We start from the raw sequence: 22,911 nt of genomic DNA, 5'->3' as shown, positions 1-22,911 counted from the left end.
CATCAGTATCCTCATACAAGCAGCAAATCTGTGATTTTGGAGGTGATACAACAGCTGCATTTACATAACGATCTCTCTGGGAGTCTGATGAGAAAAATTGAAGATGCTATCCATGCAGTGCAAGCAGAGCCATATTCCAGTTATGTTGTGTAACTCAATGCATGCATGCAATTACCCTGAACAAGGTGTAGTATTGAAAATATATTGGGTGTTTGTGGTATAAAAAGTATTTTGTTCATATCGGTTTATTTAAGACACTTTTCTTTTCAGTAGTATGAATTGTTTGCTATCTTTTCTTTTTGACTGGCCAATCAGTGTATCCAAGATGAATGAATATTATTAGTTAAAAGTACAAGATTCTATTTTTTAATGGTAGATTTTTGTTGAAAAGGTCCTCTCACATTGTTGTGTCAATTGTGTCATATATATCTGCAGATAAACTGATTACCAAAGTATATTTCAGTTAACTACACATATGATAGGTGTGAAAATGTGTACTCTAGTGAATTAGACACAAACTCTTTAGAAAGTACTTCCTTTTGCCTTCATGCAAAAATGCCTCATCTGTTCTTTGAATAACCTTTTTGCTATTTTCAGTTAATATAAAAAAATATCCTATTAAATTTGTTTCAAAGGGGTTTAAAAAATAGAAAATTGTTAGTGCTTAAATATGCCTGCACATCCAAAATTTTAACAGGAACCAGACAAAAGTAGAAAGGCAGCAATGTCCGCTCACTGTCAAGCGTTGAGGACATTCCGTTCTTTTCTCACATAAGAAGTCACTAGCTCAATTGTAGTTCTACTGAGTCTATTAAATTTATCCATTTCCAATCACCTCAATGGGTCTTTCTGTAGGCATCCAGAGAGCCATTAGTGCTTTCTAGCTTTTAAAAACATGACATTTAATTTAATAAACAATGCCTCCGCTCCAGAGGAGCCTAATTACGGTTTGTGTTTAATTCACTGGAGTTGTGGGAAACATTTTGTACGAATGCTTGAAGTGGAATGGATGTAGATATAGATGATATATACAGTATACACACACAAGTATCAAATTCACTAATATGAAAATGTTTTTCATTCAGAACCTTTCATTACTCTTCCTTGATACTGTACCTAGTCTTATGGTAAAGCCGTAGTGTGTTCCTTTCAGTTCTGTGGGGGTGTGTATGTGTGTACATGTGCACTTGTAACTGCTGGGGGCAGGGGTGGTGTGGGCAACGGTGGGAGGGGGTTATGTGTAAATAAATAAAATACAGTTAGTGTGGAGGTGTTTATTTTTTGTGTCAGTGTAAGTTAAATATTCTAAAGAAATAAAAAAAATGTATTATTCTCTATTGTGTTTCATGGTACATTAAAAAGAGGAAAAAGTAGTTTTATCTTACATTTCAAATGCTTATATCTCTATGGCTTCTGGCGATACCCGTTCCATTTTATAGATTTGTCAGCACAAAATGCAATAAACCAATACCATTTTATTACAGTAAATGTGTTTGAGTCTTCAATGATGTCTTGTTTAACAATGAAAACAATGTTTCAAATTTAAAAAAAAAAAAAAAAAAAAAAAGTTTGCATAACAATTTAAAAAAAAAAAAAACTACATCACAACAACACGGTATCAACAGAGATCATGGATGGGAAAGAACTCAGGAGTCCATCATGAACCAAAAGATCCTGTACACATGCAATGCTGCCTAATAGTTGAACTCACAACTACGAAGACTGAATAATAATCTCTGATTAATTATAACTGAAAATGCCAGACCATCAAATAGTCTCAATAAGTCACTAAATTTAAACAATTGAGCACAATATCCAGAATAAAAAATGTTCATTAAAAGCATTTACAAATACGAAGACTGAAACATCTGTCTACATTCGACCTATACACACAGCTGGTGAATTCACTGAACGGAAATTGATGTGTGGTCTGTTTGGATCAGAGGGAGCGGTGGGCCTCACATTAGGAGGCGGGATTCATTCACTACAAAACCATCAGTAATGTCGGGGATACATGGACATGGGCGGGGCCTGGCCCATGCCAGGTCCCGGCCTGGGAGGCGGCGGTTGCGAGGACCCGGAACCCACCAGGTGGTTGATTGACGGTCCGCTCTGAATGAGGGTGTCCAGGGCTTTCTGGACACTCGGGTTGTCAAAATTGATGCCTGAAGCGGAGCTAGGGGGTCTCTGTCCGCCCGGCGCGGCCGGCATGCGGCCCGGCGGGATGCCGTACCCCTGGGACCCACCTGGAGGAGGGCCGGTCTGGGGCATGGAGGGGCGAGCCCCTAACATCTGAGGGCTCTGGGAAGGGACAGGGAGGGCCGAGGAGTGGGACATGCCTGCAGCCTGGTGCTGGCCCATGGAGCCGTAGCCCTGGGACTGGGAGGACATGGAGGAGCCGGCCGAGGGGGGCGCACCGCCGCCTGCTGACGCACCGGCACCGCTGTTGAACAGGCTGAGGATTTTAGCCTGCAGCTCCTGCTGATGGCTGGGGTTGGGTGGGGCGTTTGAGATCGGCGGCAAGCCGATGTGGCTGGACTGGGTGGGAGCGTGAGCGGAATGGGATGGAGGCGGCAGCACTGTGGACTGGGGCTGACCTTCGTGGTGAGAAGATGCGGACGAGACTGCAGCTGTGGGTTCATCAGAGAACAATTACTAAGATTTGCTGCTCTGCAGACAAGTATATTGCATTCAATGGAAGGACTAAAAAAAATCTTCCAACAAGTGAGTATTGAATCCCCCTGCATGGCAATAATTCCCTTGAAATTCTACCTTGGCAGAACATTATGATACCTATTCAGTAAGGAGTGCTTACCTGCATGAGGGTCTGCACTGCTTCGTACCATGCGTGTTCTTTTGTCCTTCAGGTATGCAACAAGACTATCCAGTTCCTCTGGGGTTACAAATCTACCCAACAGAGAAGACCGTTATTCTACAACACATCAAATTGAGGACTACTATAAAACTGCAAAGCAAAAATTAAAGGCTGACTGAAATCCTCCTTTTTAAAAATCTACTTGCTGTTAATGATGTTTCAACCATTACACTTTAAATACCATAGTTCCCATTTTTACTAGTTAATCCAAGAAACTACATAATGTTTCTTCACAAATACACAGACATTAAACCAGGTACCTGCTCTCAGACAGCAATGTGATGGTGGTCAGCAGGGAGATGGGATGGCTCTCTCTGTCCGGCTCCCTGAGTAGCACATCGTCCGCCATCTTGGCAGCCTTCCTGGCAATCTCCTCCCGCTCTTTGTCGCGATGTTCCACTTTGTAGGCGTCATAGTTGTGGGCCACCAGCATCATGGCATCCTGCATCGGCATGTTTCGATGCTCTAAGGCAGCGAGTACACAACAGTGTTAGAATACAAAAAGTGAGAGGAAAAAAGGACTGACCAACTTATTTTATATTTGGTCATTCCACATAGAATTACCACTAATTTACAAGTTTCTACTGAAGTTTCTACAGAAGAGGGCCACATGAAAATTTTGAGTTCTGAGATTAATCTCTGAATTTCAACTTCACTTTCAGAGATTCTGAGAGTAATGTCAGAATTTCAGATTAATCTCAGAACTCAAAAATATTTTTCACCCTAATCCTCTTCTGCAAGTTTCAACAAATGTCCCACTAACAAATAAGCACATACTGTTGTGTTGTGCTGTCCTGTCTTGTCTTACCTTGTGGTGTACCAAACAGGATGTTAACTGTGCAGGATCGGTGGACCTGATGCTGCTGGGTAATGATGATGGCAAAGGGGGTGCGGGCACGGCCAACATCCTCCAGGGCCTGGGTTAGTGATACTTCTGTGTTGAGGAAGATGAGGTCCACCACCATGCCCAGATCACGGACCTTCCGCCCGACCGTCTCTGCATACTCCCTACAGTTGTTTTTGAAGCACAAGCACAGACACACACACACACACACACACACAGGAGCAATATGAAATGAAAACATGCTATGTAGTTGTCGAATAATTTGCACAGAGGCCCCTTTGGTCCAAGTGCTGTGTTGTAACGGCCCACAAAGGACAGAGAGTGGACATACTTCTGCGCTTTGTTGACAACAATTACGGAGCAGTCAACAGGACGGTCGGTGTCGTAACGCCGCTGGAGTTCTTCGTAGTACTGTCGATACAGTTCGTTACGCCGGCGTTCCTCTGGACGACTACGATCATCTGGAGTTGGGGGTGGAAAATCACATGTAACTATATTTGCTTCATTTGACAATTCAAAAACACCTTCCCATCACATCAAGGGAAAGATTAGTAATATCACACATGATAGGCAGAAAACAAAAACAGGTCATGAGAGTCTCCGCTGGCATTTAGTTAAACCAGTTAAAAAAACAGTTATTCTGTGCTGCAATCTACATTAGGCATTTGTGATGGACGTTTTGAAGTCCATTTTTTCCCGCCATGTGGGTGAATGAACGATGGAAACATATAGCCTTTTCTTGTTACTACAAGGTTACAACCACGTCACAATCACAATAAAGAAAAATACGCATGGGTGTATATCATGTACCATCCTGTCACTTGATATAGCTTACATTAGCCTATCAATTTAATACAACAAAACCAAAGTATGCATGATTGAAGTGAGTGAAACTATGTTGACTTTAAAAACTGTTAACATTTATGCGCTGTGGTAGCATAGTGCTGTTGTAACTAAGAGAATCATTGATCAAAATTTACACGTTGACTACAGTTAGAAAATCTACGAGTTAGAAAATCACCAAGCTACTTCCTGGTATGTGAATGTACCGTGCAACACCATAGAGCTGGCTCATTATTGTGTAACTTGTACCATACTGCCTGGTGTACGAGTGCACCCTGTATTTCCCTCAGAGCCCTGCATGGCCTAAAGAGCACATAATGTAACCCCTAAGCAATGCACATTGAAAAGAGTTACACACAAACAAACCCAACCAACCAGCACCTAATTAAAACACATAAACCCCACCATCTAATCCAACATCATAATTTTTAGGGAAATAATGTGAGTAATGTGGAAAAAATGTACTATTTAACTGTATTAAACTACAACAACATTCTATGTTGATTAACTCAAATACCTGCAATATAATGGGTAGTATAAGAACTCAAACACTTTCTCCTGGCTCCTAAAGACAAAGCTTAAAAGTTAAAACGTAACCCATGCCTTCTGGCTCACGGCGTCCGTTCCATGGATCTCTGTACGGGTCCCTGTAGGGATCCTCCTTCTTCCGGTAATAGTCTTCTGCACCGCTCCCGCTGCGGTAGTATCGATCATACTCATCTCTGCAATACATAGACATTTCAGGTTCAATTAAGTATGTAACCACTTCACCACTAACGGGGCTTTGTCTCTTCATTGTGCTAACAGACCAAATTTCATGATTCACCTGTATGCAGGATCCCGCGGGTCGGGCCTAGAGTCCTTCTCTCTGCTCTCAGAGCCACGGTAACGGGAATCATGGTCACGGGGGTGGCCGCCTGGCCTGGGCTCCCGACCCGGCTCCCGACCTTGCTCCCGACCTGGCTCCCGACCCGGCTCCCGACCCGGCTCCCGACCCGGTTCCCGACCCGGCTCCCGACCCGGTTCCCGACCCGGCTCCCTCCCATCACGGCTGTCCCGGGGCTCACGTGCATCACGGCCATATAGGGGCGAGCGTGAACGGGGCCGGCTGTCCCGGCTGTCCCCATAACTGCTGTACGGAGCCCTAGGAAGAAAAAGCAAAATTAGTGCAAGGGTAGAGTTTAGGCTGCTAATTAAAGAATTACAAAACACTACTGGGGAAAAGAAAAAGAGTTGGACTTTTGCAACACACAAGGTAGTATGATATGAACTTCTGTCCACGTGATTGGGAGGACAGTGGCTATATTTGGTATTCCAAACGTGATGAAATTAATCTATGCTCCTTTTGATTTGAAAAAGTAGCGGAATTGTATTTGAGCGCAACAGATAGCAGGTCTAGTGTTCGCATGTGGGACTAGCGCAGCAGATCGATAAATGCTACCAATTCGATCCCAGGAAAGAGGTGGTTCCGACAATACGGTCCCATTCAAAATAAATCTTGAAAGTGTCCAGTGATCCATGTGCGCAAAATGTCAAGTTGCCAACCATTTTACACCGTTTCACCTTTGTTTTGACCTTGTCAAAAGTTTTTTTTGCACAAGAAATCAGCAAAATTTGCATGAAGAAATGATTTGCATTTTGTCCGAAGTCAGCGAACAACATTCCCATGCTGTATTTAAAATAAATTTGAGGTTAAAATACATGCTTGAATTTTGCGCAAGAAATTTATAAAAATTCTAGACACCTTGTGTCATAGTTACTATGTCAAGTTACTAACCTCACCTTGCAGAATTTTCTAAGTTTGACTCAAAAGGATAATAAAAAAGGATTACATTCAATATTTGGACTGCATAATCAAAAGGATCTGCTACTTGTAAAGCTGCCAATGATATTTGGTTCCAATGTCTTTCATCTTTCAGCAAAACATTTGAAGTAATTTTTCACAAACTTAACATTTTCTCCTTAAATTGAAAGTCAACATATTCCAATTACATGTCGCAAAAATTAATCCAACTAATTTACAAAATTCAAATTACAAAAGACAAACAAGAATGAATAAATTGCAAATAAAATCTTTCTAACATTGTATAAAGAGGCTGTGCATTGGAATGCAATTACCACAAACCAATCTGTTGCTGTCTACTGCAAAATCACAGAGTATAATATAGTGCACAACAAAAAATTTAAGATTTAAAGCTGCAATATGCAACTGTTCCACATGAACGTTACTAAGGATATACATTCAAATACAGTGTGTTTTCCTACGTGTACATGCCTAAATCCCCCCCAGTTTCCCTGAAATTGGCTTTTCAATGATGTGCGGGACGTTTTGGGGCGTATAGCATTTCCTGCGGGCAAGTATCATGTGGCGGTGGTCAGCAGTGAGATGGGTTGTGACTATCAAGGTGAGGCTTGCGGCCACATCCCAGGGAGTCATAGCAGCAACAACAAGGGCGGAAAGCAGTAAGCAACGAAAGTTGCTAAACACAAGGAGCTAAACACGCGGCAGAAAGACCCGTTCACGTCGATGATGGTTTGTTTTTATTGCAGATTTCCTGCATTCACAGCCTGCTTTGTGAATGCCTGTGGTGGGCAGATGCCATTCCCTCAGCCACAGGCTAGATAAAGTTTCACAGTAGACAGCTCATCAAGATAAAGGCTAAGTTTTGGGGCGTGAGCCTGCTGAACTGATTGGCAGGCCTAGCATTACACTTTGCTTCCTTGAGGCGAAAAGTTGCGTATTGTAGTAGAAAAGCCATTAGGTAGAAAAGCCATTAGGTAAAAATCTTTGAGAGACAAAGACACTTGAAAATTACATTCGTATGGCTCTTTATTTTAAATTTCCAGGTCTGTTGAAATAAAAGCAAAGAGGCGAAATATGGACTCTGACCCAAACGGAATCGCGAACCCATCTAATAGTACTTCAGTTTCCGTCAAATTGCTTGCACCACTGGTGGAAATGACAGCTGAAAAAAATGAAATGCGCTTTATTTTTTTACCCGACCCCCTGAGGCGTTGGTAGTTCTTCACACCCATGTCGCGTTACTTTACCTTCGTGGAGGGCTCTGCTGGGATTGAGGTTTAGCTTGCCGTCGCTCCACTGCCATATTTACATCTGAAAATAAACCAATCCAAACGTTGAACATAACAGTGACATGTAACTCAGCGTATGTGTTCATGTAGAATGGACTGGCGGCGTAAACACTTCCACGATCCAAATGAAACAGAGCTTCATATTTCCAAGCATGAAAATCCAAATTGGACGAGGTGTCAAAATGCTGCATGTCAATTCTGCCGGACTGAGTTTGAGAAGGACAAAAACAAAATGAATTCCTTTTTTCCTCTCAAAATTGGCTCAATGTTAACTGCAAACCTTGGAACGCATTTTATTCAACATTCAAAAAAATAAATAAATATTGCAAATTTAGACGACCTCCGGAAGCTACTACACCACACCACCTTTGTAACAAAAAAAAAAGTTCATCCACTAAACAAACAATACAAAACCAGAAAATCAGATTCAAAAAGCTTTGCCACAATTTAATATTGAATTTGTTTATTTGCTTTGCATGCCAATAATAATGCAATGTGTCTACAACCTACAACAACAAAAAGTTGAAGTAGAAATCTGCGTCTGTAATAATGCACGTGGTCCTGTACGACACCGGTCTGATTTTTGTCACTCGCCAACCCCTGCACTCAAGCCTTTTTTATGAGATGGATGCCTACATGTTCATTTGTGATGTTTAGGCTATACTATATGTGATGAGCACTGGCTGTGGAAATAATTTTCCTCCTTGGAGAACAATTATCCATCTAACTATCTATCCATCTATGTATCTATCCATCCCTCCATCTTCCTTACAGTAAAGATCATCGCATTTACACACGAGCTTTACAGAACATTTATTGTTAAAAACACAGTTGAGGGCTGCATTTATTCAGAACTAAATACGGGGGATTCTTTCCACAGGCATCTCTCTCTCTCTCTCTAATACGCAACCACTAAAATGTTAACACTACACACAACCACATAACTATTGTTAACTTTGCACTAATATCCGTCAGGCTCTATTCTTTGTTTACTTTGTTTGTTTACTTTGTTCGTTTGCTTTTAGGTATGCGTGCTGCTTGCTTGCCTTTCCTTAGAGATAACACAAATAAAAAAAGTTTATCTTCTTGGGCTGGGCAGTCACATCTATTGCGGTTAAGGCTTACCTATTTTATAACCTTTATATATTCGACCCTTTTGGCCCGCCTTTGCAGCTTCGGCTTCCTCAACGCGCTCAAATTGTACAAATCCAAACCCACGGAACATGGACAAGCCTGAAAAAGGAACATTTCAGTGGTACAGACTTGTGATACTTTTTAAAGAATACTTTGGATCATCCAGCAAATCATCACTACATGCTGGCATTTCAGGAAAAACAGGATTAATGGTTACTCGGATGATACTACAGATTTACATGCACTCTTCAAATTTTTCTTGCTTAACCATTAGGTTGGAAAATACCATAACATTTGTAACAATCGGGGACAGTTTCCTTGATGTAAATTATTGTCAAGAATTAAAATTGACAACTTATCAATCCCTTAAGGATGTTGTGTTGATTACTGACCGACTATTTTCCCATACGGGTTGAACAGGTCTTCCAAATCCTTCTTTTCCATGTCTGAGGTCGGCAAATTCCCGACAAAAATCCTTCTCTCCAAATCTCTGGGATCATTGCTGCTGCATGAGCGTGAATAACGGCCAGGTGATGCGCTGCGGCTTCTTCTGCGAGACATGACTAGATCCCAAAGCGGTCTGGTTTCCTTCTTCGTACGTCTTAAATGCTTGAAAAAGTTTGTTTTGTTTGTTTATGTGCGTCTTTAAATCGTCGTCCACGGTCCTGAAAAATGTCAGTGAGGCAACAGAAAAGATAAATTCCATGGATGGATAAAATGTTTCAGTGGAGCAAAAGTACCAGGTACAAGTGTGACCAAAAATCAGACATTAAAATTCAGACTCTGACATCATAAATTAAAATGCTGAGCCAAATTCATTATCAAATGTTATTTGATGCGCTCTCGATGCACGGCTAAATCGCAAATTCCTCCTGAAGCTCAGATTCTGAAAACCGATATAAAATAAAAAACAGCCGAGAAGTTGTATTCTGTATTTTGAGTATAACAAAGGAAATTGCAAATAAAAACTTAGTACGAAAGGTAGTCGATTTATTACGCTTCTGTGCAATTTTCTCTCACGCAGAGATGTGAGGCAATGTGTCTGAATAAACAGAAGAGCCCAACGCACAATGCTGAAATGATTTCCATTCTGAGAACTTTGTCCTGACAGTATTTTGCAAATAAATAAACTGTAACATTATTGTTGGAGCATCTCGGTGCACCTAATCAAGTTCAGTTTGGTGAGCATGCACCATTTCATCGGGAAAACGATGGTCAGTTGGACCTATAAGCTTTTACTAAAAAAAAAACTGTACGGACGTCTCCCAAAGATGTCGTCATCCCAAAATTGAAACAGGAAAGTGCGGTATTGTTCAAGTCTTCCTCTTCCCTCAAAATGGTAAAATGTAAATGTCTGTACGAAAATCGCATTGATGAAATGAAATCATGTGCTCATAGTCACGTTGAAAATGACAAAATTTAAACATTTGCTTTGGTCAAAGAAACAAACATTCTTTAGCAGTTCTTCAGAGTATTTTGGAATATTTGTGTTCTTTTCGAATAAGATGGACGTCATAACATCAAATGATTACAGCACAAAGGAATCCTAGAGGTTTTCAGTCTGGACGCAGATACATACCAAACAAATGCCACTTAGAAGTCAAAGGCTTTAGGCTGGATTTAGGCTGTTTTTCATGTCCATAGAGAACTGCTAATAGCATAATCTACATCATGCTGTTCAGGGCGCAACCCCATACATACCTTAACTTGAGCCTGGGTGTCCTGGATTCTGTGTCCACATAATTCACGATCTGAAGTCTCTAAAAGGGTCTCAATAACTCTGTTAAAAAAAAGAAAAAGAAAAAGAAAAATACATGTCAGTGTGGATTAAAGGGGTGAACCACAGTGAATCAGCTTGGAAAGGTGTTACTCGGATGTGCTAAAACAGCTGAAGTAGCATTCATATTCATACAGATTACAGATACAGATTCATACAGAGTATTGCCTCTCATAACCAAAACTAAAAGAAGTGTCAGCCATGATCCGGTAGTCCATGATACAATTGTGTGCAACCTACAACTTCACCATTCACAATAATTGATATGACTTTGTGAACACATAAAATGGTCTGGATTTTAAAGTACATTTTTAATTAAACCCTTTTGCAATGAAGACCATGGATGCTGTCTCAGTCAACCTCCCTGCCGCACCACCACTTAATTCTCTTTGGGATAGTTCAGTTGCGTGACATTAAGGATTGTCGACAATCTTAGAGCTACTGTTTCTAGCTCAAGAAGACAGTTGTTATGGACCATAAATACTGGTTGTCTGCCCCATTCCCTGACAAAAAATTGCAAACTGTTAGACTGAATGGTATTCAAAATTACAGCTCAATGAACACAAATAACTGATTTGATTTTATTGACTTGAGTGATACTTGCACTGGTGAAGGTGATTTGAGTTAGCAACTAAATTAAATCTTATCTAATTTATTATGAAAGAAAGGTAAAAAAAAAAATACAGTAGATTCAGTCATTGTCTATTCCCAAGAGGAGCTAAGCTACTTTCTGGTGTGCCTGGTTCTTCTGGGCTCACTGCAATCCAGGAATTTTGACATTGTTTGTCCAAGACAAATTTCAAATTTCCTTCGGAACAATAAAGTTTCTTACATTTGCACGATTTGTTATGGACAAATTCTGATGACATCCTGTCTTTTTGTGTAGGCTACTTTCTGTCTGGGATATCTCTAGCAAGTGTGTAGTTAAATGCATGCAATTCATATTATGCGGCACATGGGATGGACTAATGTTATGTTACACCTAAACATTATACTAACCTTAACCTAGCTAACAGGGTCTAGTTGGGTCTTAAACGACTCATACCGCCAGAAGTGTACAAGCAGAGAAATTGACTTGTGTAAGTTAACTGCGTTTTACACGTTTATTTTTTTCTGTCTGTGGTGTCTTTGAGGATCGACCTCCCTTAAATAAATCATACAGCATGAATACTATCTAACTCATAACTCTGAATATTAGGTTTTAGTCACTTCATAATGGAGTCAACCTACTACATCAAGCGCGCCAGCAGTACTGCAAATGGCGAGCCACATGGTTAACGTTAATCACACAAGTTATGAATCTTGGATATTTCCATTATTCGCTTAAGAAAAATAGTAACGTTAAATGCTTGACTTCAGGTCCTTGCTTCATTTTTGCATTCTGTGGTGTAGGATAAAATGGACCCTGGTAACGTTATCTTACGTTAGTTTCGGCTTACAGTGGCTAGCTAACGTTAGCCAGATTAGCCGTTTACACAACCTAGCGGCCTGCCTTCGTCGGTGTAGTTAGCTACAAGCTAATGTGAGCTACAAGCCTTCATCTCGCATTCTACTATAGTGTGGGCACCTCAGCGATTTTGCAGTTACCTTCAATGTGTATTTTTCTGTCGCTGTTTTGACTTGCTCAAGGCCACGGAATAGCCGCCACACCGCTTCCTCACTCAAGCTTGTCTCCTCCTCACAATGATCTTCTTCTATGGTTATATACGGCTACTATTAAATACACTACTGGCTACCTACTGCCACCTAGTGGTCAGTAGTAAGGCAACACTGTGGGTTACATCCTCCACTCTCCATGAACAATCAAGGTTATGTCAGTCAGGTAAAGGAATACACCCAGTATTTGTGCAAACCAGGGGGATGGCATTTCCTTTCGTCCCTCATCAAATTGCATGTTGAATTTGATGGCATGTCTAACGTTAAGTACAGCTAAAACTGTGATTAAGCTTTATACTATGGCTGTTTTTATAAATACAACTCAGTATTGATGCAGACATTAGTAGTAAATGCTACACAGGCACACACATAAGATTTACTGGACACAAATTTGCAAAATTTATTCTAAGGCAAAAAAAAAAAAACACATCCAACATTGTATACAATGCATATCTGTCACCAGTTTCTCCCACTTTGATTAGTTTGTCCTCCTGTAAAGCAGTTGAGGAAATTGGTTAAACTCACGCCGCTGGTAAAAAATACTATCCTTTCGGCTAACTCAGGAACACGCTCAAAGTTGGACTGACTGGTAGCGTGGACATCTATCATGCTGTCAGGCACAGGACTCGAGCTTTCGAGGCTATGGACAGACTCGTGCCGAGGGTCAGCTGCAGTCACTGATATTATGAATGACACCTGTGACACTTAAACTGCTCTAGTCTACGGCGTCACCATATCTACATAGGCCCCATCTACACCAATGGTGGCTTGTAAACAATCTACTGCTGCCACGGCCGCCTGTCCCACCGCTGCAGCGTCCTGCTCGAGTCTTTTTTTCTTCATAGGGGTCATCTTTCTCAGACATCTTAATGACGGCAGTGGTTGATTCTGCGCCCTCAGCAGCATGTACCCCTTAACTCCACATGAGGCCCGTATTTGCCTCGCCTTCTCCATGGTCTCACCGGACCACTTGACCCCCCGGCCGCTCTTTCGCCCGAGTCTCGCGAGCTGATTGCCGTTGAACACTTTCTCAATGTTCTGGATGAGGTTTTGTTTCTCTCGCTCCAGTTTGTGTTTCTCTCGCCTTTCGTTCACAACAGCTTTGAGCAGCATCGCTATTCTCTCATCCTTCTTTCGGATTATGTCCTTCAGATGCGCTATCTCGCAATCCGCCAAGTTAGTGTTTTCCGCAGGTGTAGGCTCTTGCACCACAGGCCCTCCAGACTCGCACTGCTCTTCAGTCTCTTTCACCTGCGGTTCTATTGACGTTTCACATCGAGCCGTCGCAAGATCCTCGTCGTCCAGTGGACACAGAAAAACACAATGTAGAGGGAGTCCGAAGGATTCAGGTTTCAGTATGTTCTCTCCTGGGCTGTCGTCCATATTGAAGAGGAGGTCTCCTGCAATGAGAGCAAACTTTATTGTGAAATGATATTGAAATACAGAATTATCATTCTAACATCATAAATACAAATGAGAAAGTAGCTTATGTTTAGTTAATATGGTATCTTTTATTTAGCATTGATTTAACCAGGTAGTCCTATTAAGATTATCTGTTTCAAAAGTTACTTTCTCTGGTTTTCTTTTTCCTTAGTCTTGTTTAGGATGTTAAGCAACCTTTGTTCTCACCACTGTCTTCCTTTTCTGATGGCCCCTTCTCAGAGCTCTGGCTGTAGGAGTGTTCAACACTGTGTCTCTCTGGCAGAGGAGACTGGACCAGCGTTTTGGTCAAATTCTCCACTATCTGCCGTAAAGTCTTATTTTTCTTGAAGTGGGTGAACTTGGTTGGTATAGCATTGGGCTTCAACTTCCGCAGGTTGTCCATGCGTCTTGATTCATACTGTGACTCCTCAAAGTGGTCCTAAGCATAGGAGAATACATGATTTAGTTATGTTTCACTGCCAGCAACATCCATGCTTAGATTAAACTCAAAGATACTGACAGAGTTTGACCAAACTGTACAAATTTGAGCACCATGTTGCCACCACTTCTCTGGACCCAATTAGCGTTGGCTGCCTTTGTAGAAATGTCTTCCATAAATTTGGCAAGGTGGGACGACCAACATAGTAAAGATCTGCTGATAAAGCAACAGCCATGGAGCAGAATAACATGGCTGCCACTGAAAACAGCAAAGTTTAAACTCGCTTAACCAGTGGCTCTGGACAAACCTGTGAAATAAACCAAGGAAATATCTAATTTCTAAGCAAATGCAATTCTCTACTCTGTAATGGGAATGTGGCAGTTTTTAATTGTTTCTGTAAATACTGACTACATGAGAAATATTCTTTGACTGTCATGGCATGGTGAATACAGAATTTTAACAACGTTGTCATGGAAATTAATATTATTTAATTTGCGGCAGAGCCAGTGATTAAAAGAGCCATTTATGCTTTTGCAGTTTTCAGTGACATCAATGCTAGTTCCACCATCTTGCTTGATGGCCGTTGCTATGTAACCAGTGATTCTATGGCAACTAGTCTTTAGAATGCTTGACATCTCAGCATACTGATGATGTGGGAGACATTTCTACATGTTTTGTAGCCAACACGTCTTGTTTCAAGAGAAAAGTGTCACAACAAGACGTCCACAGTACAGCCTGGTCAAACTCTCTGTGGCTGTTATTTATGGACAACTGCCACTGTTTGGAACATTCAGTCAAACGATGTCTTTGCCATGGCAACACAGCCAGCGCTCTGAATCGAACGCACAATTCCAACGCTTATTTCCATGACAACATTATCAAAATCTTCTATGGCAGCCATCTTAGTGAATCAGCCAAATAGCCAACGCTGATTTGAATGATTCTGATTCTATAAATTCAACTTCGGTGGTCACTGCACTCTCACATGAAGTACTGAGGTTTGTGGGGCGAGATCAAGGAAATCTGGAGAAGGCGGATCACCTCGCACAGCCTCGACCTGTCGTGTGCTTTCCAGTTGCGCCTTCCAACCATTTTCTCCCAGATTTCTCTTCTTACGGGATCACGGGGGAAACAGTGTAATTTCTTCCCCTTCTCGTTGCGGCTAGAACAGCCTGTAGCCGAACAGCCTCCCATGTTGACAATCCCTCACTTCTATCTGACTCGGAGCTAACACACGCGAGTCACTTTTCTTCCAACTGTCAAACGACTGTTCCGCCTTGATCTGGCAGCAGCCACACAGATACACCTGCAGGTCACTGGCTTTCTAACCAGACACCGAGATTTATGAAACACGTGTTGTCAAAATCGTGAACGTTTCCACTATCCAGTCACGCCACGGGTGAATTTGTTGGTTTGTTGCTCCTGTGATGGCCCATTGTCACGTGACGACTGACTTCTTCCTGTTTAAGGACTGAGGGTTGCCAGATTGGGAAATAAACTTCAGCTTTTATATTAATTTAATGTACGATCATCATCCAGTTTAATTCTGCAGAAAAATGAAGGCAACGTTAAGGTTTATTTACAAAATTGCCGTGCTTAAACTTAAATATATATTGTCTACTGTCTCCAGGTATTTTGTCATAATGTATATTCTTTATTTTGGTCAGCAGTGTGCTGTCATAGCATGAATTAATTCGTTAGTTAATTAAACTATCAACTGATCATATTTATTTATATTCAGTAGAAATGGAGTAAACAGATCCCATCCCGAGATAGCCAAGTTTTTCCGGTTTGGGCTCTCGTTGTGCTGGGAGGAGTCTAACATACCTGGCAACACTGACGGCCGCTTTGTTAACAGTTCAATGAGCCAAGATGGCAGATTTCGAAGATCAGCTCACCGATGAAGAGAAGGTATTACCTTATCGATTCATATTCTGACATTCTGTGTCCGATTCCTTTATTCTTGAAGACAGCAGCGCTGTGGAAACTTTAGCAGATAGCATGAACTGCCAAACATAGCACAGTAGCTGTCTATCGGCAGGGCTAGCAAGCAAGCCTGTCTGGTTAAGCTAATCAGCCAGACAGTGTTAGATTTGACAGTTCAGAGTTGTGTCATTTTGTTGTGCACAAACACAGTATATGTAATCTATGGCTATCTTCGATCGATAGCAAATTTAGGTTGTTATCAGTGCGGCTGAGATTGATGTCCGTTTTAGTGTGACTATTAATTTATAATAGTTAAGTTATAACTGGTTAGCTAATGCTAAATCAAAGGAAGTCGAGCTACTTCCTGCATTGACAGTATAATGACATTGCACAGGCAGCAAAACACGCCCCACACCCAGTTTACCTAAAGTGATATTGATAACCTCAGAAGTTAAAGTCAAAATCACCTATGTTTCTTTCGCTTGCAGTTATCTTGTATCGTCAACTTCGTTTGACTTCTGACATTCATTCCCCCTGGTATGGGTGTTATTAGTGGGCTTGCAGGGACCGGTGTGGTTGCCTACATCATGCAGCTACATGTTGTAAAATAACGCTTTGCATTCCTAAACCCTAAATTATTGGCCGCCCTAATGGTGCGACCAGGAGTTCACATCACATAACTACAAGAAACCTTTGTGGGATAAGTAACTCGCTATAATGAAAAGATTAAAATACATCTTTAGAATGTTCCTCTGCTATCTATTTAAGATACTAAGTACATGAGATGTAGGCTAATAATATGAACTGTACAGTGGAGTGGCTTGTCCCGAGCCCGAGAATGCTTTCCGGGCAAGATGAGCATTGACGTTTAGCCTAGTTGTGCAGACATCTGAAGAAAAATTTCAGTGTCACTGAATGGAACAGTGACTATTCAGGAACACAATAAATCTAGGTTACTCATTGTGATACCATTCTGCACTTTCAGCTGGACAGTAACTCAGCCCATATGTAGGTCATTGCCAGCTGCAGCCTCAAGGCTAAATAACCTTGTCTGTCTGACAAACTGCATCATTGGCACATTCATCCTACGATGTGCCAGCAGTGACAACAATGGTATGCTGTAAAAGGATGTAGGATTGGCTAAAGAAATGATTGATGAAAAGAGAGGGGGTATTACCTACTTGTGGACAGTAAAGTTTGCTTCCATTCAAGTATGGGCTGCTTTATTATTAGGTAACCGATACCAATACCCTGCTGCTGACTACCAGTACTAGCACTAGTACCTGCCTAGGTTAACATAATATGGAGCCCCCTCCCTTCCCATATCTTCTCCACTCTGTGGCTTTGACACCACATGCTTACACATGCATACTGGCTGCTAAGAAAAGCCCTTGGGCAACAGATCCAGCCTGCCATCTAAGGAGTGGCCAAAATAGAGCTAACAAGCCTGCTGCCAAGAAAGTTAGCTGACAGCTCTCTGCTTCACTCTAGCGGCTATGTGCTGCTTTCTCACTTCTCATAGGTATCACCTATATCCCAAAAGGGAATTGGCTAGATTTCCCAAAAACAGATAGCAGAGTGGCATAGTGATAAGGGAGACTGTCATTATTCTGCCCTGCCAGAGTGTCCTTGAGCAAGACACTGAATCCCTACCAGCTCCAGGAGTGCTGTAGCTGAACCTGAGCTTTGACCTCTGACTGTGTGTGTATGTGTGTATGTGTGTGTGTGTGTGTGTGTGTGTGTGTGTGTGTGTGTGTGTGTGTGTGTGGGGAGGGGAGGGGGGGGGGGGGGGGCTTCAGGGATCAATAGAGTATCACAAAACATAGATAAACAGACCACTAGATAGAGTGATAAGCCTCTTCATATTGTAAGCCTCTTCGTATCGTACCATTGTGTCAGCTTTATTTTTATAATGACAATAGACAATATTTTATTTGTTTTAAGGTCCGAATTGCGGCTAATTTTGTGATCCATGCTCCTCCAGGAGAGTTTAACGAAGTCTTCAATGGTGAGCCTTCTTTGTGATTGAAGCACTTTTTAAACTATCAGTACCATTTTTAGCATTACCTGCAGTTAAATGTCTGTATAAGTGAAATTGTTAGGCTAATGCTTACCGTGCATTCTTGTTTTCAGATGTGCGACTACTGCTCAACAATGATAATCTTCTCAGAGAGGGCGCGGCTCAGTGAGTTTAATTTGTTTCTTTTTTTTTAATATAGCAAAATAATGATGCATTGGATGGGCATGCAACTTGAGTGTGTTTGTATGTGTGTGTGTTGTTTTCCTCTCTCTTTGAATACAGTGCCTTTGCCCAGTACAACATGGATCAGTTCACCCTTGCCAAAATCGATGGATATGAAGATCAGGTAAACCTTTTCTAAAGATTTATTTAGATCATTTTCTTTCCTTTTTAACCTATTAAAATGTAATCATTGGTATATATTGTAAGCATCAGTTGTGTAAAGAAAGTGTCTCTCTCCGTCCCTCTGTCTTCTCCTGTAGGTCCTGATAACGGAGCATGGAGACCTGGGTAATGGCCGCTTCTTTGATCCTCACAACAAGGTGTCCTTCAAGTTCGACCACCTGAGGAAGGAGGCCAGCGACCCCCAGCCCCATGAGGGTGAGGCAGGCCTCAAGTCCTGGAGAGACGCCTGTGACTCTGCGCTCAGGGCCTACGTCAAGGAGCACTACCCCAGCGGAGTCTGCACTGTAAGATCACTCTTCCTGTCTGGCCGTCGACATCTGGGGCGTTAACCCAAAACGACTGATCACCCACCTATCATCTTCTTATCTGTCTCAGGTTTATGGGAAGACAATTGACGGCCAGCAGACCATTATCGCTTGTATTGAGGGTCATCAATTTCAACCTAAAAACTTCTGGTAAGTTGATACAGGATATTGATCTCATTGTAATCTTGATGATCGATCTGACACAGACAATTATGTCGGTCTAGCCTAGAGTTTATGATGTATTGTTGCGTCAGCTTTATTGAGTGCACATGTGGAGTGTACTGTTCTACATTTTCTGTTCCCAGGAATGGTCGCTGCCGGTCTGAATGGAAGTTTAGCATCTCCCAGTCTACAGCGCAGGTGGTTGGAGTCCTGAAAATACAGGTATATTGAACTGAAGTGATTATCAGGTTTAAGGGCCTAGCTGTGGAGTCTTGTTTTAATATAGAGTGCATCTCTCCTGCATGTTTTTTTTTTTCTTTTTTTAAATCCCAGGTACATTATTATGAGGATGGAAATGTCCAGCTGGTCAGCCATAAAGATATACAGGAAGCACTGACAGTGTCTGTAAGTATGTTTTTTTTTATTTTTTTTTATTTTTTTTGTACCTCTTAAGTGGTACAGAGGGGAGACACAGATTCCTACTAAACCATTCTCTATATTTGCATTTTCTCAAGATGGGAGTTTTAAAGGAAAGATTATTGATGTTTATAAATAATCCAAGAACCAAGCGGAAATTAGTATTATTATAATTAGATGGACAAATTTGTGCATTTTATGAGTAAGTTTAAGATTTTATTTATGTGTGTTCAAATTGGTCAACTTTTGACAGACAAAATTGTTTGACTCGAGTCACGTGTTTTTTTGGGTTTTTTTTTGGCAGAATGAGAGCCAAACTGCAAAGGAGTTTGTGAAAATTATTGAAGATGCAGAGAATGAATACCAGGTATGAATGAGTTATGAATCACAGGACTTGACTCCATATAATTCTAAGTTCATGGTTCAACTTGTTCATAGTTGTAGTAGGGAGCATGACTGAGATGTTTCTCTTCTTCACTTTTCAGACGGCCATCAGTGAGAACTATCAGACCATGTCGGACACCACGTTCAAGGCCTTGCGCAGACAGCTCCCGGTCACCCGCACCAAGATTGACTGGAACAAGATCCTTAGCTACAAGATTGGCAAGGAGATGCAGAATGCTTAGAGGACAGAGTCTGTCAGTGTTACTTTTTGCAAAGACAAACTGATTGGGGGATATAAGAAATGGAGGCATAACTAAGCTGATGCTCGCGCAAAGATGTGTGATATAATGTGTCTGTTATCTCTTTCTAAAGAAAGACATACATTTTTTTTTTTTTTTTTTTTCTTGCCAGGGAATGACTGCTTCCGTTGAGCACTAAGAGGTGATGCCTTCATTTAAAAAGGACTTTGAGCAGTGTAACTGTAGCTCATTTGCAAACATATTATTTTAAACAAATAATGCCTTTAGTGACACTGTGAAAGTTTGGGTCATTCCCTGCCATACACATTCTCACAGACACACACATTTTATATACACACACTGTTCTGACCCCTCAATGCTTGAAATGCCCCCCCTCCCTCAACCCCCATGACTTTCATGTAGCAAATATTTTACTCTCTCTATAAAACATGACTCTCGTACCCTTCAAGAGCTTCCATTGAATCAATTGTTTTTTTGTTTCTTTTTTTATCAAAATGGGCAAATATGCAACTTGATATCTTATCTGACTGGAAGGAGACTTGACAGCACTAAATTATTTGGCTTCTAATTGAGTTGAGAGATTCCCTCTTTATGTGTATGTGTCACTCCGGCTGCAGGGATGTAAGCCAGCAGGACTGAAAAAGCATAAATGTCCTCTCTTTTCCCATTCACTGACTAGATTTTGCCTTCCTCCTCCTTGAATTGGGAGTTACAGTTGGTTTGTTTCTCTCTGTCGTAGAGAGTTACTGTGGTGAGTCGATACGCCCTCTCTACACCCCCTGGACTTGAAAAGTATAGGTATCCCCCTGCCTGCTGTTTGCCTTTAGCTTTTGCTATATTTTTTATACAAAATGTAAGTACAGACATTTATTATTCAAAAGGAATAAAAAGTTGCACCAAATATTATCTTTTAACTATTGTGATCATTGGTGTTTTACATCATGTGTGGAGTTTGGTTTTAAAAGAGCCTGGGTGCCAAATGTGTATGTTGTTGGGTGGCTGCATTGATTTGTTTTGCAAATGTGTTATGCTTTGCAGTGACATATTATCAAAATAGAGAATTCAGCTGTACCATGCAGACTAACTTGAGGAAAACCAATTGGAAAAAATGGCTTTTTAATGAAGCACACATAGGGATGCAACTGAATATTGTGCATTTGTATAATATTTCACCTGTATTGGTTATACATTTTTTGTGTCCAACAATGTCCATAACCAACTATGTCAATGAATAATATACCTTATTCTGCCATTTCTCTGTGTGCGCTCTGGAGTTTTTGTGTCAACATTTAGTTCATATCGAGAGCTGGGAATTATAAAGGTTATATCTGACTTTTATCCGCGTATTCGTGCTCTTTGAATGTTTCTTTATGCTTGTGTGGTGTTATTTTACAAAATATATAGGCTACTTTTGGGTTTACATATTGAAACAAAGTACATAACAGTTTTGCAAGCTGGTATGATGGAAGCTTATAGTTCCAAGGTCACAAAATGTCAGTTCCATTGAAAGTAATCCAATCAGTATATGCACAAATATACTTGTAAATGTCAAATCGGCTTAGGTATGTTATGATTCCACATGCCATATCAGGATAGACCTTGCTTTTTTAACTAAAAACGTATCAGTACAGAATAAATGTACATTTTTTGTGATAAGACTTCCAACATATCAAGGAAGGATATAAAACACAGAAGAAAACAAATAGAAGAAAAAAAGGAAGGGAAACACAATTTAAAAAATATATAGGATAAGGCCAACAAGAACTAATAAAGAAGAAAATGCATTCAAGTTTAGATGGTACACAATTATATACAAATACAATTGCAAGAAATTAATTAAAACACTACAGGGAGCAGTGCATCATAGTATTTCAAAAGAGACAAGTTATTTGTGTTTTCAGTCATTCTTAATGATTGCAATAAATTCAAGATCAGATAGGAATAGCATACCTTTGGTTTTGATATCTTCTTTAGAAATGTAGAGTAGCTAGGAGTATAATAAAATGTATACACATTTCAACTGATTTATTTTCATAACCACAACCAGTGTCTTTCAAAGTATAATCATGAGTTACATTTAAAAAGCTAAAGAAGTGCATACTGAGTTTTTCTTTTTCCAAAAAGCAGCAATGAGTTCAAATTCAAAGTAACTATAACATAGGTCTTCATTAATATTTTCACAATAGACATATACTGTAGATTTGGAGAACATAGAGTTACGGGGGTAGATTTGTACAATTTGGAAATGCACTTAAAACTTATTCGGATTACAAGACCATCTATATGGGGGATAAAATACTTCCAATAGGACTAATAGGGTAGGCTAATCTTTTTCCTTGAGTGAAACATGTTTATTGCTGCAGGCTTTAATACCATTCAATTTAAGCTCTGATGATCAAGTCAGCATCAAAGTTATCAAAGGTGATTTTTATCAGCTCAATTAAACCATGTTGTAGCTTTGGTAACTGAATTATATTCTGTGAAAGGAAGTGGAAAATACTTTTTCTACTTGTTTCAGGGAATATGTAATGAGTGTATCGACAAGGACCATGTTAGAGGATATCTGTGGAGTCTTCATAAGGCCAGGAGGGAAAATGAAACCTTGGGCCTATGCTATTAAAGACAAAATTGCCGCAACTAAAGACGGTTGTCACTCCTCATTGCAATGCTTGTTACGTTCACACACACAGTTCGGTTAGGAGAGTGACAACCGCAGTCTACAACCGAACTCACTACCTGGAAATGTACTGACAACCAAATGTGAATGCGGATTCGGTTAGTCCGAGTAGTGTGTACCAGAACCGGACTGGACAACTGGTTGTTACGTGACGTAACACAACACAACACAACATTATCACAATTAATTTGAAAGAGACGGAGGTAAGTGCTGAGAGACATTCTCAAATTTCCTATCCAGTCTGTTTCCTCCACATTGCGGTTGTTCCTACC

The 22,911-nt window shown here is 40.8% G+C and overlaps 3 protein-coding genes across 8 annotated transcripts; 1 reads left to right on the top strand and 2 right to left on the bottom strand.

The window, feature by feature from the left end:
• Positions 1-1,455: 1,455 nt before the first annotated feature.
• On the bottom strand, positions 1,456-12,252 carry ncoa5 (nuclear receptor coactivator 5). Of its 5 annotated transcripts, none has more exons than XM_071519892.1 (12): positions 12,154-12,252; positions 10,491-10,569; positions 9,182-9,454; positions 8,781-8,888; positions 7,614-7,677; positions 5,389-5,706; positions 5,160-5,284; positions 4,051-4,180; positions 3,684-3,886; positions 3,136-3,340; positions 2,816-2,907; positions 1,456-2,630 (listed from the first exon to the last, which is right to left on the bottom strand). In XM_071519892.1, exons 3-12 carry the CDS (start codon positions 9,348-9,350, stop codon positions 1,996-1,998), a joined length of 2,049 nt encoding a protein of 682 aa, XP_071375993.1. In that variant the 5' UTR covers positions 9,351-9,454; positions 10,491-10,569; positions 12,154-12,252; the 3' UTR covers positions 1,456-1,995. The 5 variants fall into 5 exon arrangements, with proteins under 5 accessions (XP_071375993.1, XP_071376000.1, XP_071376008.1 ...); XM_071519899.1 differs by having other exon boundaries at positions 3,684-3,883; XM_071519907.1 differs by having other exon boundaries at positions 5,166-5,284.
• Positions 12,253-12,608: 356 nt separating this feature from the next.
• Positions 12,609-16,647, bottom strand: LOC139644454 (uncharacterized). Of its 2 annotated transcripts, none has more exons than XM_071519828.1 (3): positions 16,477-16,647; positions 13,852-14,083; positions 12,609-13,622 (listed from the first exon to the last, which is right to left on the bottom strand). In XM_071519828.1, exons 2-3 carry the CDS (start codon positions 14,045-14,047, stop codon positions 12,943-12,945), a joined length of 876 nt encoding a protein of 291 aa, XP_071375929.1. In that variant the 5' UTR covers positions 14,048-14,083; positions 16,477-16,647; the 3' UTR covers positions 12,609-12,942. The 2 variants fall into 2 exon arrangements, with proteins under 2 accessions (XP_071375929.1, XP_071375921.1); XM_071519820.1 differs by lacking the exon at positions 16,477-16,647 and adding an exon at positions 15,125-15,422.
• On the top strand, positions 15,894-21,289 carry LOC139644467 (F-actin-capping protein subunit alpha-1). The gene is made up of 10 exons (XM_071519840.1): positions 15,894-15,994; positions 17,954-18,017; positions 18,143-18,194; positions 18,312-18,375; positions 18,512-18,718; positions 18,810-18,889; positions 19,045-19,123; positions 19,235-19,306; positions 19,623-19,685; positions 19,804-21,289. Exons 1-10 carry the CDS (start codon positions 15,956-15,958, stop codon positions 19,942-19,944), a joined length of 861 nt encoding a protein of 286 aa, XP_071375941.1. The 5' UTR covers positions 15,894-15,955; the 3' UTR covers positions 19,945-21,289.
• Positions 21,290-22,911: the final 1,622 nt, after the last annotated feature.

The sequence above is a fragment of the Centroberyx affinis genome, unplaced genomic scaffold, assembly GCF_046629955.1.
Source record: "Centroberyx affinis isolate AG114_WGS23_722 - 3 ecotype Tasmania unplaced genomic scaffold, CSIRO-AGI_Caff_v1 ptg000061l_1, whole genome shotgun sequence".
NCBI lineage: Eukaryota > Metazoa > Chordata > Actinopteri > Beryciformes > Berycidae > Centroberyx > Centroberyx affinis.
The sequence above is the reverse complement of the archived record's forward strand: the minus strand, read 5'-3'. Positions and strand labels throughout refer to the sequence as shown.

Bases quoted from the DNA above. Each gene is read 5' to 3' on its own strand.
- ncoa5 (XM_071519892.1), bottom strand. From the start codon at position 9,350: ATGTCTCGCAGAAGAAGCCGCAGCGCATCACCTGGCCGTTATTCACGC. The intron at 7,678-8,780 runs GTAAGCCTTAAC...GTTTATTTTCAG, and splicing joins ATATAAAGGTTATAAAATAG to ATGTAAATATGGCAGTGGAG. The intron at 5,285-5,388 runs GTGAATCATGAA...TATGTATTGCAG, and splicing joins CCGCGGGATCCTGCATACAG to AGATGAGTATGATCGATACT.
- LOC139644454 (XM_071519820.1), bottom strand. From the start codon at position 15,277: ATGGGAGGCTGTTCGGCTACAGGCTGTTCTAGCCGCAACGAGAAGGGG. The intron at 14,084-15,124 runs GTGATCCGCCTT...TCCTATGCTTAG, and splicing joins ACAGGTCGAGGCTGTGCGAG to GACCACTTTGAGGAGTCACA. The intron at 13,623-13,851 runs GTGAGAACAAAG...CTCTCATTGCAG, and splicing joins ATCAGAAAAGGAAGACAGTG to GAGACCTCCTCTTCAATATG.
- LOC139644467 (XM_071519840.1), top strand. From the start codon at position 15,956: ATGGCAGATTTCGAAGATCAGCTCACCGATGAAGAGAAG. The intron at 18,018-18,142 runs GTGAGCCTTCTT...TCTTGTTTTCAG, and splicing joins GTTTAACGAAGTCTTCAATG to ATGTGCGACTACTGCTCAAC. The intron at 18,195-18,311 runs GTGAGTTTAATT...CTTTGAATACAG, and splicing joins CTCAGAGAGGGCGCGGCTCA to TGCCTTTGCCCAGTACAACA.